This window comes from Vigna radiata, unplaced genomic scaffold (assembly GCF_000741045.1).
Source record: "Vigna radiata var. radiata cultivar VC1973A unplaced genomic scaffold, Vradiata_ver6 scaffold_253, whole genome shotgun sequence".
Lineage (NCBI taxonomy): Eukaryota > Viridiplantae > Streptophyta > Magnoliopsida > Fabales > Fabaceae > Vigna > Vigna radiata.
In genome coordinates, this window is record NW_014544138.1 from 445,429 (window position 1) to 458,746 (window position 13,318).

The 13,318-nt window shown below is 35.6% G+C and overlaps 2 protein-coding genes across 7 annotated transcripts in view; both read right to left on the reverse strand.

Moving 5' to 3' along the window:
• Positions 1-2,255: 2,255 nt before the first annotated feature.
• LOC111241243 overlaps positions 2,256-13,318 on the reverse strand; it is a 13,102-nt gene continuing 2,039 nt past the window's right edge. The window contains exons 1-4 of one of the 6 annotated variants that reach the window (XR_002667094.1): positions 6,541-6,888; positions 6,368-6,465; positions 3,929-4,037; positions 2,256-2,780 (exon numbers count right to left, since the gene is read on the reverse strand). Coding sequence is in view for 5 of the 6 variants with exons in the window: in XM_022778268.1 (XP_022633989.1) it covers positions 10,723-11,256 (534 nt within the window). In the remaining variant the exon portion in view is untranslated. Of the gene's footprint in view, positions 2,781-3,928; positions 4,038-5,298; positions 5,590-6,367; positions 6,466-6,540; positions 6,889-10,335; positions 12,376-13,318 lie in introns of those variants that run through there. The other 5 variants (XM_022778271.1, XM_022778270.1, XM_022778272.1 and 2 more) reach the window with 5 other exon arrangements.
• Positions 9,476-13,318, reverse strand: part of LOC106755377 (pentatricopeptide repeat-containing protein At5g27110) — a 4,619-nt gene continuing 776 nt past the window's right edge. The window contains 2 exon segments of the mRNA XM_022778273.1: positions 9,476-10,197; positions 12,661-13,318. The exon segment at positions 12,661-13,318 is cut by the window's right edge and continues 776 nt beyond it. Of these exon segments, the coding sequence (XP_022633994.1) occupies positions 9,514-10,197; positions 12,661-13,318 (1,342 nt within the window). The 3' untranslated portion in view covers positions 9,476-9,513.

The following is a 13,318-nucleotide window of genomic DNA, read 5'->3' on the forward strand; positions in this document are numbered from 1 at the left end:
ATGGCACCTAACAGTTGCTCCAAGCTCCAATTACACGCCCCATTCGCATCCACATCTATAGTCTAGAAAGCCTCTCCCTCTAGCAACCTCCAAGAGTGTCTCTCAGTCACATAAGGTGAAGAAAAAGTGTGGGATTGAAAGAATAAGCCAAACCCTCGCGCAAGACATGAATAAATACCTATTTGAAATGTCAGCGATACCATCGTCCAACAACATTTCAATACCATTGGGCACCATCAATTCAAATTTGAAAGGGGCAGCCTCTGCCCGCCGCTTAACCACCACTGGATGTTGGTAGCCATCGCTCGACGATGAACCATAGCCTAACGCCCTTGCTTTTAGTAGCTTCTCGCGCAATGAGTTTTTGTGTCTCACAATAATAGGTGCCTTGCAACCAAGTTCTTTTCTCTGACTTTGTAGTGTTAGACATGATTCTTATGACACCTTTCATGGGTATTTTCCTCACGATTCACTTTTTGTTGTTCAATCATGATTCTTTGAGTTCAAGCTTATTCTCTTCCACCAAAATTGTTTCTTATTCACTTATTTCACTCACTCAAAAGGAGATTAGAGGTAAAATAAGCTCAAAATAACTAAAATATAAGAAAACACCGAAACAAACTTAAGTGTTAAATAAGATAAAAGCTATAAAGGAGTTGATTTATTCACAAAATTTAACACCAATAAAAGGTAGAAATTAACACTATCAACAAGCCTGCCCAGGTCAACAGTAGGTCCTGACACGGGCCAACTTGGGCTGATGGTATAAAAAGGTGGGTCTGAGTCAAAGGTCAACACGAGTTGTTCCAGGTTGAAGGTCGACACAGATCAAGTTAGGCTGAAGGTTAAGACAGTCTGGTCTAGGCACGTAGTTGACACGTATCAGTCAGTGTAAAAGGTCGACATGGGGTGGGCAAGGCAAACAGTCGAGACAAGTTGGCTTGAGCAAAGGGCAAGCAAACGGAAAGACGGACAGACCATAACCAATGGGTGAGATAGGCCGGCCATGGTTGTAGTTTGAGATTAATCGGTCTGAGCTGATGGTTGAGACAAGTCAACCCTAGAAAAAGTTCTTGACAAATTGACTCGGGCCAATAGTCGAGATAAATTGGCTCAGGGTGAACGTCGTGAGGATTAAGCCGGGCCAAAGGTTGAGAAAGACTGGCTTGGGTCCCAAGGTCAAGATGGACCAACTTGGTTTGAAAGTCGAGATGGATCAACCTTGGTTGAAGATCCAAATGGGCCAAAGGTCCAGATGGGCCAACTCGGGTCGAAGGTCAAGACAATCCACCTGAGACAAATGTATAGACAGGTCGGCCCAAGCCAATGATTGAGACGAGCTGGCTAGGGTAGAAGATTGACATGGGTAGACACGGGCCCAAAGTCAAGACAAGTTAACCATAACTTAAGGGCGACACAAGTCGACTTAGTCTTGCTAGGTAGAAGGTCAACACAAGTCAATTGAAACTGAAGGTAAACACATTATGGCCCAATTCGATGGTCGAAAAGGGCCAACATTAGTTGAAGTTTAACATAGGCATGCTCGAGTCAAAGGTAGAGACAATTTAACCTGGGTCAAGGGTCAAGATCAGTTAGTCTAAGCCAAAGATTGAGACGGGTCAACAAAGGTCCAAATATACTAATTGGGATCAAAGGTCGAGACAAGTTCACTTTAACCAAAGGTCAAAATAAGTTGCCCAATCATATTCCGACAAAGATTATTATGAAGTCAATATGATTAACAAAATCATACTAGGAATAGGTTTGCATCTAGTATGCATACAACATATCTCTAAGGGTATCCATACTTCATAGCATATAATCAACCATAACGGGTAAATGATTAATCTGATCATTCAATATGTAAGACATCATCAACTTCAACCTTAAAAAAAATTGATTTAATTCTTAAATGAATAAAAATCCCCAGAACTCTGTTCTGATGTTACGTTTCTTGAAACCACTTGGTTACTAAAATGTAATATTAAAGATCAATTTGATACTAAATCAATTTTTTCATTTCTTTCAATAACTAAATTAACAGTGTCTTGAAAATTCCAGGACCAAATTAATGATTTATAACAGTTTCAAATTCACCTATTTAAATTACACAATATATATAATGATATATAATGAAAGGAACCATCATAATCAGAAAATTCAACAAGAAAAAATAACACTTTTCTTCAAGTAGTTAAAAGGGTTATCATATCAACTAAGGAGATTGAAATCCCTCAAAAAGATAACTAAGGAGATTTAAAATTCCACTCTTGTATGTAAAACTGGTGGTAAGCCTCACAAAAGAGGTAGTTTCACTGTTACAAATATTTTTTTCAATGAATTGAATCACCATATAAACCTTTAAATTCCAGCTCATGATCCCAATGGAAAGGCCGAAACATATGCATGTGAGAATCCAACTTTGATCATCACTATTGTCACAGAGAAGCACCAGGAAATAGAATGGTATGGTGTAGTATCTGAACTCTATCTGTGGAGCTGGTACAAGAACAGCCAAGAAGTATGCCAAAACCCATATTTTACTTCTAACTTTTCCTGTTTGATAAAGGATAGTAGATATAATCCCACAAGCAGTTCAATAAAACAAGACTTCATAGTATGTCTGTGTACACTAACCCAACATGTGGATGATGGAAAGCCATGAACATATATAAACTGGGACCGAAAGGTATTTAATTGATCAGTGAGCCATTATAACTTTCCTCCAAAGATAAAAAGGGTGATGCCGATTATCAGCAAGAAGGTATGGATGAGCTACACTGCAAAAGTTGAGACACAAGTGAGCCAGAAAGTTTAAATCACACATATCATATCAGTACCCATTACTTGATGCTCACATCATAATTTCAGGAGCAACAAGATATGTAACAGGGACAATGTGCCACCAGAGCACATGGATTTGTCTCTGAAGTGCAGCTAGAGCAGATGTGAATCTAGCTTGTCTTAATAGACCATTTTCCGTATTGAATACTTGTATACATTGAATCTTTTCATGGCTGTTTTATTCTTAACTAAAAAATTGAGTTATAAAAATGCATTTAGCTGTTGGGAAGTAATTCGTTACTAAATTTTATGCACTTAATTCCCTAACTTTGAGGTAGAATCTTAGTAAAATGAGACGAGGACTAAGTTAAGCAATCCATCAAGCAAGGTTATGTTAAAAAGGCAGCTAATAGTTGCTGCTCTAGTTTTGCTGCCTTGGGCAAATATTGGTTTCCAAAAGCAGTGAAGTCTTTGTTTTAAGAGTTTGAAAAAGAATGCATGGGCAGAGATGAGAGAAAAATGGAGCTGGTTTGTAGGACATTGCGTACTTGTTTGTTTTATATTTTGGGGTGAACCAGGCTTGGATGTGTGGGATAATGATTTCATATATAGGCTACAATTATTGTTAGTACACTAGTATAACACCTTTGCACTTTGTTCTGGTGATCTAGTGTAACCGTGTTACAAATCCAGACATTTTTTCTGAGATGGTATAGTATGGATCATGGAATTTCATTGTTATTTGAGACAAATAACATTAAGAAACTAATAATTCCACTTAGTAATAAAACAACTCAGTGTAGGTCCTTTCTGACTCAGGAACCTTGTTCTTTCATAGTGAACAATTTATATGTACTTTCCTTATTCTTCATTTTTTTTTTATCAGCAGCTTTCCTTGTTCTTCATAGTTAATAATGCAGTTCAATTTTGACTATAGCAGGAGTGCTGAGGCTGCGTGGCTCTGGCAAACAAGGTTAGGACTATGCCAATAAGATTCACATATTGATTTTCTTTAACACTACCAGGCAGGCATAAGGTGAAGAAGTCATTGTTAAACACGTACCATAATCTTCAAAACAATTCTTTCATTTTTTATATACTAAAAAACCCTCAGAAGAGAACCAAATACATACAGATTTTTTACCAAGAGGCATGGCAAACACGGTGACAGTTAGTCACAGATTATGCAGAGTTTCTTTAGTGAATATTTGAAAACAGAAGATGATTTCCTCGTTAATGTCCAAGTACCAATCCTGCAAAACTGCAGGGATCAGATGATATCAAGTAGTTGTAATAGAATTGGTTCTGTAAATTCCATTTGTTAAAGTTTGATGTGATCATTTTTAGCGCATTCAAGCTTGTTTTTGATCAATTATCCATGCCAATGTATGAAACATGAAGTTGGATCATAATTTTAAGAAATCCACACTGCTTACATTTTTTGTGAATGATTTCAATTATTTGTAAAGTTTTTGAACATAAATCGTCCAATGCTCGATTAATCTGTCAATGTTTAAACTAATGATAGCCATTTTAAATAAGTTGAGAGTAAATTTTTGGACTTGACATCAATGATTAGTGAACAATTCATGCTGTGTCTGCATTATTTAGAGTTTAAATCTTATTTAGGTGAACAATTCATCATGTTACATTTAGAGTTTAAATTTTATTTACACATTTACGCATAAATTATAATTTTTTTGCCCTTATTAAGACTGGTTTCAATTTTACTATCTTTTAAAGTCACTTAAGTTTTTCAAAGTTTTGAAACAAATTTGGCTTCCTGTCTATTTTTACCAGAAACTTTTAAATTCTCATTTTGTACATTCTTTTTTATAATTTGAACATATTAAATTACATTTAGTGACTAAAACATTAAGCTCCACATACAATATTTAACATTCTCTTTAAATTATACCAAGTTCCTAAAAGAAATTTTCTAACCATTTTAAGTTTAGTAAATACGTCACCACCCTCAAAATATTAAGAATAAAAATAATTGAGTTTTAAACAAAAAAGAAAATCCATCGAAATATCAACTTACTCAATTTTAAAAATAGAAAAAACGTAATTAGCTGGACAATTAACAGTTCTCTATATAAATAACAAATAAAGACTCTTTACTTTATTACTAATCTTAATCCCTTTAAGGTTATATAACTTATGGCATTTTCTTCCTTTAATTAAAGATGTTCTAATTTTATTTTAATTAACAGAACCGGTCACAACAGTTTGATGTAATTTTCCATGCTTAATTTGTTAATCAATATTTACAAATAAAAATGTTATAATAATGATGAGTCTATTGGCATGTTTGGTTGACAGTGTAGACACAAAACCACCTTAAAAAGGTGGAAATCTGGAAGTAAAAAATTAGTTGTCTCTTTCAAGAGTTCGCAAAACCAAGTACACAAATAAATTCAAATGCCAGTGTAGTTATTCATTGTCTAACTCGTTTAATCTACCTAAACTTTCCTTAAATAAAACCTCATTTTACCTTTGTCATGTTTTGTATGATCATTGCAAATTTTCTTTAAAAACATGGGAAAAGTACAAACTCAATGGTCAAAGGAATGGTAACAACAATAAATTTATTAGTCTCCCAGGACACTACATGAATCACATGGAGTTATTATGAATTCTAAAGTAGAAGAAATTAAACTGTAAAAGTTCATAGGATACCAAAGGCACTCCTTGAAACAAATACCAAACACTCTACTTAGAAACAACCATCCAACATTCATCACTCACAAAACTCCCAAACATTCAGTACAATAGCATCTTCAAGCTGTAAAAGAAATTCAACTTCAAAAGATTATCGTGTGAACTAGTATCAATTGCTGATAACAGAACAAAAAGCAGCAAATAAACCAAAATCATTGTGCATTCTAAATTCCCAATCTGACAGACATAAACAGAAAAGCACCAGAAGGGCTAAAAATCTTAACCTATTATTCTTGCATCACTAGTGTCTGCAGTACTACTTTCAAGTCAGACATAAATTTTCTGAGATGAAACTTTCCATGCGGAAAAGAACATACAAGAAAATTTAAAGGCTATGTAAGATTTTTTTTATTTAGAAATGAATTGAACATGACTAACAAAACATACCTACCATGCTAACCTCATATTTGTTGAAAACTAAGACCTATTTGGCTAAATTTTTCTAGAAGAGAAAAATAAGCAGGATGTACTAAGCTTCTCTATAATCTAAAATCATCTTATGCACCTTTGAAGAAGCTAAATGATAAGAGCCTGGATAAAAGTTTGGTATATAATCTAATTTAAACATAATTCACAAGTTCCATTCACTTTACTTTCATTATTTTCAAAGCCATTTATGCAGAAATTAGTGGAAACAAAAGTGGGATAAATTATAACAAATCATAATAGATAAATAATCCGTTCATAGTTGAACATATGCTAAAATAAAACAAAAGAATATTCTCTGATAAACAACCACTACCGTTATTTAAAAGTTCTAAAATATTATCAGAAGCCACACCTGAAAACCCATGGTTGAAAACAGAAAGAGGAATCGACAAAAGGTAAGGATTAAGCCAAAAGATAGTAAAGTTAATACCTTTAGGCCTCTGCAGGTGGAGAAGTTGAAGTGGGGACTGAGAATGGAGGCAATCGCAACACAGCTTCTTCCGTCTCAATTGGGTCGGATCTGAGTATCTGAAACAAAAGAAGAAAGGTTAAGAATGAAGAAATAATGAAAGTGTAGGCCCAAAGAAATGAAAGAAAGATTACAGGGTCTTGAAGCACGGGCTTGGTGTCGTCCTTTGCTGGCTTGAAAGGAGGTTTTGGTTTGGGTGAATTGTTGTTGTTATTTGGTTTGGTTGAAGATTCTGAATTCTTGTTCATGGTTTCTTGTCGTGTCTCAAACACTACACTGTTAAGGTTTTGTTGCAGATGTACTATTTTTCTCAAAACAAAATTTCCCAGGCTTTCAAAATGAAACTTTTACTGCTTCTTTGTTTCAAGAAACCCAACAGAACTCATATACTGTACAAGAAAAGTGAAAGAGAAAGGCGAAAAGAAAAACCGAAACACACACAAATTAGAAAGAAAAAAAAAAGTTATAACTTTGCATTTAAAATCACAAAGAAATGCTAGAAAGTTTAGATTGTAGGTAAAATGGAAAGATATTCTCCATCACCCGACTCGTCTGGAATTGCATATATTTCAACATTATATTATTTCGATCTAATTACAACAACATTAGTAATTAGTGATTAAATTAAGATAATAATTAAAGTATATTAATAAAATATTAAATAAATTAAAAGCTCAAATAAATAGCATAGTATTAAATATTTGGATAATAATATTTTGACTACATTTTTAAGATGATTATTCTGTTATTGTTATTGATCCATGATGTTTAGGATTATTATTGGTATTATTGATTGTGAAATAATTAAGAACTACATCTAAATAATATTAAAATGTTATTTTAAATATTTATTATTATAATATTTATTGCATTTGATGTATATTATTAAAGTAGTTTGTATCTATACATTTATTTCAATGAGAAACATACATCTTAACTTAAAAATTGAAAAATATTGTAAAGAATTATTCGTGAAGTTTTGACCGACTATATTTGATCTAATAGGTTTAGTTACACCTTAAATTTTTATTTTCGTATAAAAATTTCAAATTGATTTCTATATTTATATACTCTTAATTTTGAGACCCTGATTTTAATTTAGTATAGTTACATTTTTAATGATATTTTAAAATCACAAACTAGATATAGGTAAGTAAAAATGCTCAAAACTCTTTAATTGAAAAATCCAAAAAATAGAGCTATTGCTAGAGTTAGGGAAACCACATGCTATTTTTTTTTTTTTTTTCTAAACAAAGAGATGTCACTTTCATGATAGAGAAAAAAACAAAAAAAAAAAAAATATGTCAAATGTTACCTTTAAAGTTTAATTAAAAGCGTATAACATTTTCTTATCTTGTGAGCTAAACTCGTTTGCCTAACACCCACTATACTCTTTTATTTTTCTCTCAACATACATTTCTATGAAATAGTGGCCTAACTTTTAGTGTAGATTCACATACTTTTAATTAGGAAATAAAAGGAAGAAAAAGAGAGGATAATAAAATCTAACGATTTGTTTTTATAATGTTTGCATTCATGGATAAATTTCATTCTCCTTAGCACCTTTTTTTTATTACCTTTTTGTTTTCCACACAAAGATATAAAGTAAAAACAAAATGATAGAAAATGTTGCATTATCCGTTTTTATTGTCCATTTATAATAGAAAAGACTTAAATTTATGCTAACCCAAACACCTGGCCTATTAGAAAGTACTTCTTCCTACCAATAAGAAATCTTTTTCAAAATATATTTAATATGCAAAAGTTTATTGTTCCGGTGGTGTATGGAGATTCCTTGCTCAAAACACTTAGTTGTCATGTTGGACGGATGTGATGTCTTGAAAACCGAACAGGCGTGTTGTTTTGAAGACTGGACAGACGTTGAAGACTGGATGATTGCCTATTGAAGGTCGAACGGTTACTTGTTTCTTTCTCGTACTCTAAATTGTTCGTGGACACCTTTCAAAAGCACTCTAACACCAAACGGTTATTGAACATGTATTATACAACGTGGTCCAGAAATCATACTTGAGACCTTTATTTATATGGGTTGTAATGGACTTTTACCTTTCATGAACCTGATAACGGTCCAATCATACTTTAATTTCCATTAAGGACTTTAATGAACTGTTTATCATTTACAGTTTAATCATGGGCGATCGGCCAGACTGGTGGGCCTGATGGTCAGTTCAAACAATTGACTTGGTTATGCACAGGAAACCGTATACTACCCATGATACTGTATTGTACGTTTATTTTTATGTTAAAATAATTAAATAAACTCCAAAGAATTTTATAGTTTTAATTTTTTTGCCGACAAAATTAATAGACCTTCTGTATTGATGAGTTTAGTTTCATTTCAATCGGAAAGAATTATATATTAAGAGTTTAGTTTCATCCATTTTGAAAAAAAAAAGGTGCAAATTTGACCTAACTCAAATTTTTATAATATTAACTGTAGAAAGGTTAGAACATGTATGATCATAAGCATGATTATTGAAAGATGAGTTTGATTAATGGGTAACAAGATTAGATGCTTCCTACAGTGACAATTCAAAATGATAAGAAATCTAATAAAGGAATGACATAAATATATTTGCGTTGTTTAAAATCTATAAACTCTAATATCGAAAAAGAGCAAAAATTAATGTATTCGTACAAATATCATTTAAACCTTTTTAACTGACCATGAATTATTATTCTTATTGTAAGAAATTTAAGAGGAATTACATTATATAAAAAAGTTTTTTAACAACTTTTTTAATAACTTTTTTACAAATGTGATAATTTATCATTAGTCTATTTCAAATACACGATTAATAAAATACTAATACATAATTTATTGTCCAAAAATTATTAATTTTTTTTCAAGATATCATGATCCTTACATTATATAAAAATAGAATTGAATAAGATAAAAAAATGTATTATTTTAAGGTTTTAGGTTGAAAATACTCTCTCCATGTCTTATATATGTTTATGATTTTTTAACATTAAATATATGATGAAGATTATCTACGTTAAGTTATAATTTAATTATGGTATTTGAGCTAATTCATATATATTTAGGATTCCCATCCCCTGCAGCCTCCAAGCTAATTGTAAAACTAGCAAAGTCTCAGTGTTTCAACATCAAAATGATATATAAATGGTTTAGACTCATCATCCATGTGAGCAGTGAGATATGAAAGGCATTTATTAACAGATTCAAGATGCAAGTGCGAATTGTCTTCAACAAAAAAAGGCAGGATCTTTTGGTTAATCTCAATCCAACTACACCCTGGATTCTTCTTTAACCTAAGCTCCTTCATCTTTGATCTCACCTTCCGTACCTCATCCCATTTATGTGCAGAAGCATACATATTTGACAAGAGAATGTAGGCTGATGAATCATCAGGATCCTTATCGATAAGAATTCTAGCAATTTCAGCTCCTAGATCAATATTTTTGTGCAAACGGCATGCAGAAACTAATGCACTTAGCAACCTAACATCATCCCTGATTTCAGGGTTTCTATGTANAATCTCGTATGCTTCATGCAATCTTCCAGCACGTCCAAGAAGATCAATCAAGCATGAATAATGTTNAACTCCAGGTTTAATGCCATAAACATTCATCATTTGATTGAAGTAATGGCATCCCTCGTCAATCAACCCAGCATGGCCACAAGCGGATAATATAGCAAGAAAAGAAACACTATCAGGTTTTACCTTGGATTGCAGCATTTCAGTAAAAAGCTCCAAAGCTTCATAGGCCTAACCATGGGATCCATAAGCAGCAATCATTGAAGTTGTTAGGTTATTTTGATCAAGAACCTATAAAACGCACACAGTACACGCACCCAACACACAACTCAGAACTNTATAACCTCTGTATATTGCCAAACAATGATGAATACAAGATACCCAGAGAGCTTAACCNCTCCCCAAAGAACTCNAAGAGTNCCCGCACAATCAATAAGACTTCAAAAACTCACTCTAACAATTAAACCCAATCCCCTTTTATACAACCCCTTACCCACTTTTCCTAACTGTCAAGACAAACTCCTATCAATACTCCCTCTCCTTCAACAACCTTGTCCTCAAGGTTGAGTTTCCTGTCTTCCCAAGTCCGCTGCTTGCCCTTCAATCTCCCTTCAAAAGATGAGGATACGAGTATGGTGACACATTTATAGGATCCACCCTTTCTTAAGTGGGATACGGTGTTATTTATTAGGTGGCAGAGGCAATCCGGGTATCTCTTGAAATACCCGTTAGTGCGGCTGCAGCACTGCTTCTAATTCAGCTTTCTGCGCCTCCATCACATCCCCATCCCACTCACCGTTCCACCAAATCATCAGGCCACTCACTGTGCGCATGCTTCTCCACTAAGTCTAAATCCCACAACAAAGTCCACGTTTCAGAATTTGCCAAGAGAGTTTTTGGCTCCACCAATTTTCTGGACAATGCATGGTCTCCTCTCACTTTCACCATTTTGCCCGCTAAATAATAACTCGTGGTTATTTCCGTCAAGTTAATAACCACCTCTCCCAATTTAGCCAACCAGGCTGTATCCAAAATGATATCAACTCCATCTAAATCGAACAAGTAAAAATCCTCCAGCACCGTAGCTTTCCCCAAACTAAGCTGAATCTTATCGCACGGTCCCTGAGTAACCTTCTTCGGTCCATCCCCCAAGCTCGACGTCTCTATCACAGGTAGCTTCACGTCCTCGGCCAAATCCTTGCTGATGAAATTATGGCTGGCGCCACTATCAATGAGCGCCACCACTCTTCTTCCTCCGACCCATCCCACTAGCTTCATCGTTTTGGGTGGTGTCATCCCTTCCATTGAACATGCAGACAGTTCCATGGTTTTCAACTCGAGTTCCCCACTTCGTCATTCACAGCTTCCTCCTCGTCCTCCGTCAGCAGTAGGACGCCCAAACTTCTCTCCGAGCAATGGTGGCCAGGAGCGAACGGACCTCCACAACGGAGACAGCGGCCCTCTTCTCTCCTCTTAAGGACTTCTGGGTAAGGAAGGTTTATCCTTGTCGTTCTCCCTCTGTTATCGCTTCCCCCCACAGTGTTTATCCTTGCCGCTGGTTTGGTTGCGACTACTTCTTGCAGTATCGACACCACACTCTCCGCTCCTCCGTGCTGGTTCGTCGTGGGTCTAGTAGGCTCGGATCGCACCACTGCCCCCATCAATCGTGATCCAGGCTGGTTAATCTTGAACCCATTCCCGTTGCATCCCTTCGAGCGAAAAATCGCGTCCTCCGACGTGCATGGCCACCCTCAACTTCTGAGGATCTTGGATTCGTACTTTGCCTTTAATCTCTTCTCGTAACCCAGCTAGGAAGAATCCCAATATCAGCTCCTCCGATAGCCCAGACCCAAAAGTATCTCAAAACTCCTCACAAATTCGTCCACCGTCCCATCTTGTCGCAGCGTTGCGATCTGTTCGTATACGGTCCCCCTGAAACCACCTCCGAAGCGATTAATCAAACCAGCCTTCAAGCCCGACCAAGAACGGTTCTTGGTTTTTTCTTTCCAATATTTGAACCAATAACTCGCGCTCCCTTCCATGCTAATGTAGGCAAGTTCAACCTTATCCTCCTCAGCCACCTTCTGGACGTCAAAGAACCGTTCCGCTCTGTTAATCCAACTATGCGGCTCCACCCCTTCAAACGATGGCAATTCCACCCTTTTCCGCAAAATCTGTGGTATTCCCCCATTGTCGCCTCTTTCGGGGTTATCATTCACAGAGCTGCTACTCCCCTCAGAACCACCCCCTGATTATTCTGACCTTCACCCATCAACCTCATCATTTGATGTAGGTCGCGTCGGATTCCAGCCGTCTCCTCCTTAATCCCCTCCACCGTAATCTCAAGATTGTCTAATCTTCCCTCCGTGTGGCTACCCATAGCTGATTCTTCCCCTTCTTGATCCAGCAGGTCGGACCAAATGTTAGGTTCTTTTGATCAAGAACCTATAAAACGCACACCAAATGTTAGGTTCTTTTGATCAAGAACCTATAAAACGCACACAGTACACGCACCCAACACACAACTCAGAACTGTATAACCTCTGTATATTGCCAAACAATGATGAATACAAGATACCCAGAGAGCTTAACCCCTCNCCAAAGAACTCNAAGAGTTCCCGCACAATCAATAAGACTTCAAAAACTCACTCTAACAATTAAACCCAATCCCCTTTTATACAACCCCTTACCCACTTTTCCTAATTGTCAAGACAAACTCCTATCAGAAGTCCAGAGCACAAGATCTCTTTCTGGCAAACATTTGAAAACACTGAATGCTTCATCTACTGCGCCACACTTTGCATACATATCCAGGAGAGCTCCCATAACCACTTCATTGTTGTCAAATTTTTCCTCCATGATCAGATTATGAATCTCTTTACCTTTGTCTAGTGCTGCTAGCTGAGAACAAGCTGCTAAAACACTGGTACAAGTAATAGCATCTGGCTCAACATAAGATTTTCTCATTTCACTAAACAGNGCAAGGGCTTCAAAAAGTTTNCCTTCAGTCACATATCCAGAAATCATGATATTCCAATAAACTACCTTGGACTTTGGTATTGATTTAAAGATGTTTTCGGCTAANCCTANCCTTCCACATTTNAAGTATAGATCCATAAGTGAACCAATAATAAAAACATCAGGTTGTATTNTGTTTCGTATTATATATCCATGTACAAACTTTCCNTCTAGTAGTCGANCAGATTGTGAACAAACCATNANTAAACTACATAAAGTAGTCAAAGTTGGCTTGACTCCTTCGTTGCACATCCTCTCTAAAAGGCGAATGCATGATATGCTGTCACCTCTCAAACCATATCCACTAATAAAGGAATTCCAAGCAACAACAGTCTTTTTAGGCATCTGCTCAAAAACCTCTAGAGCCNNT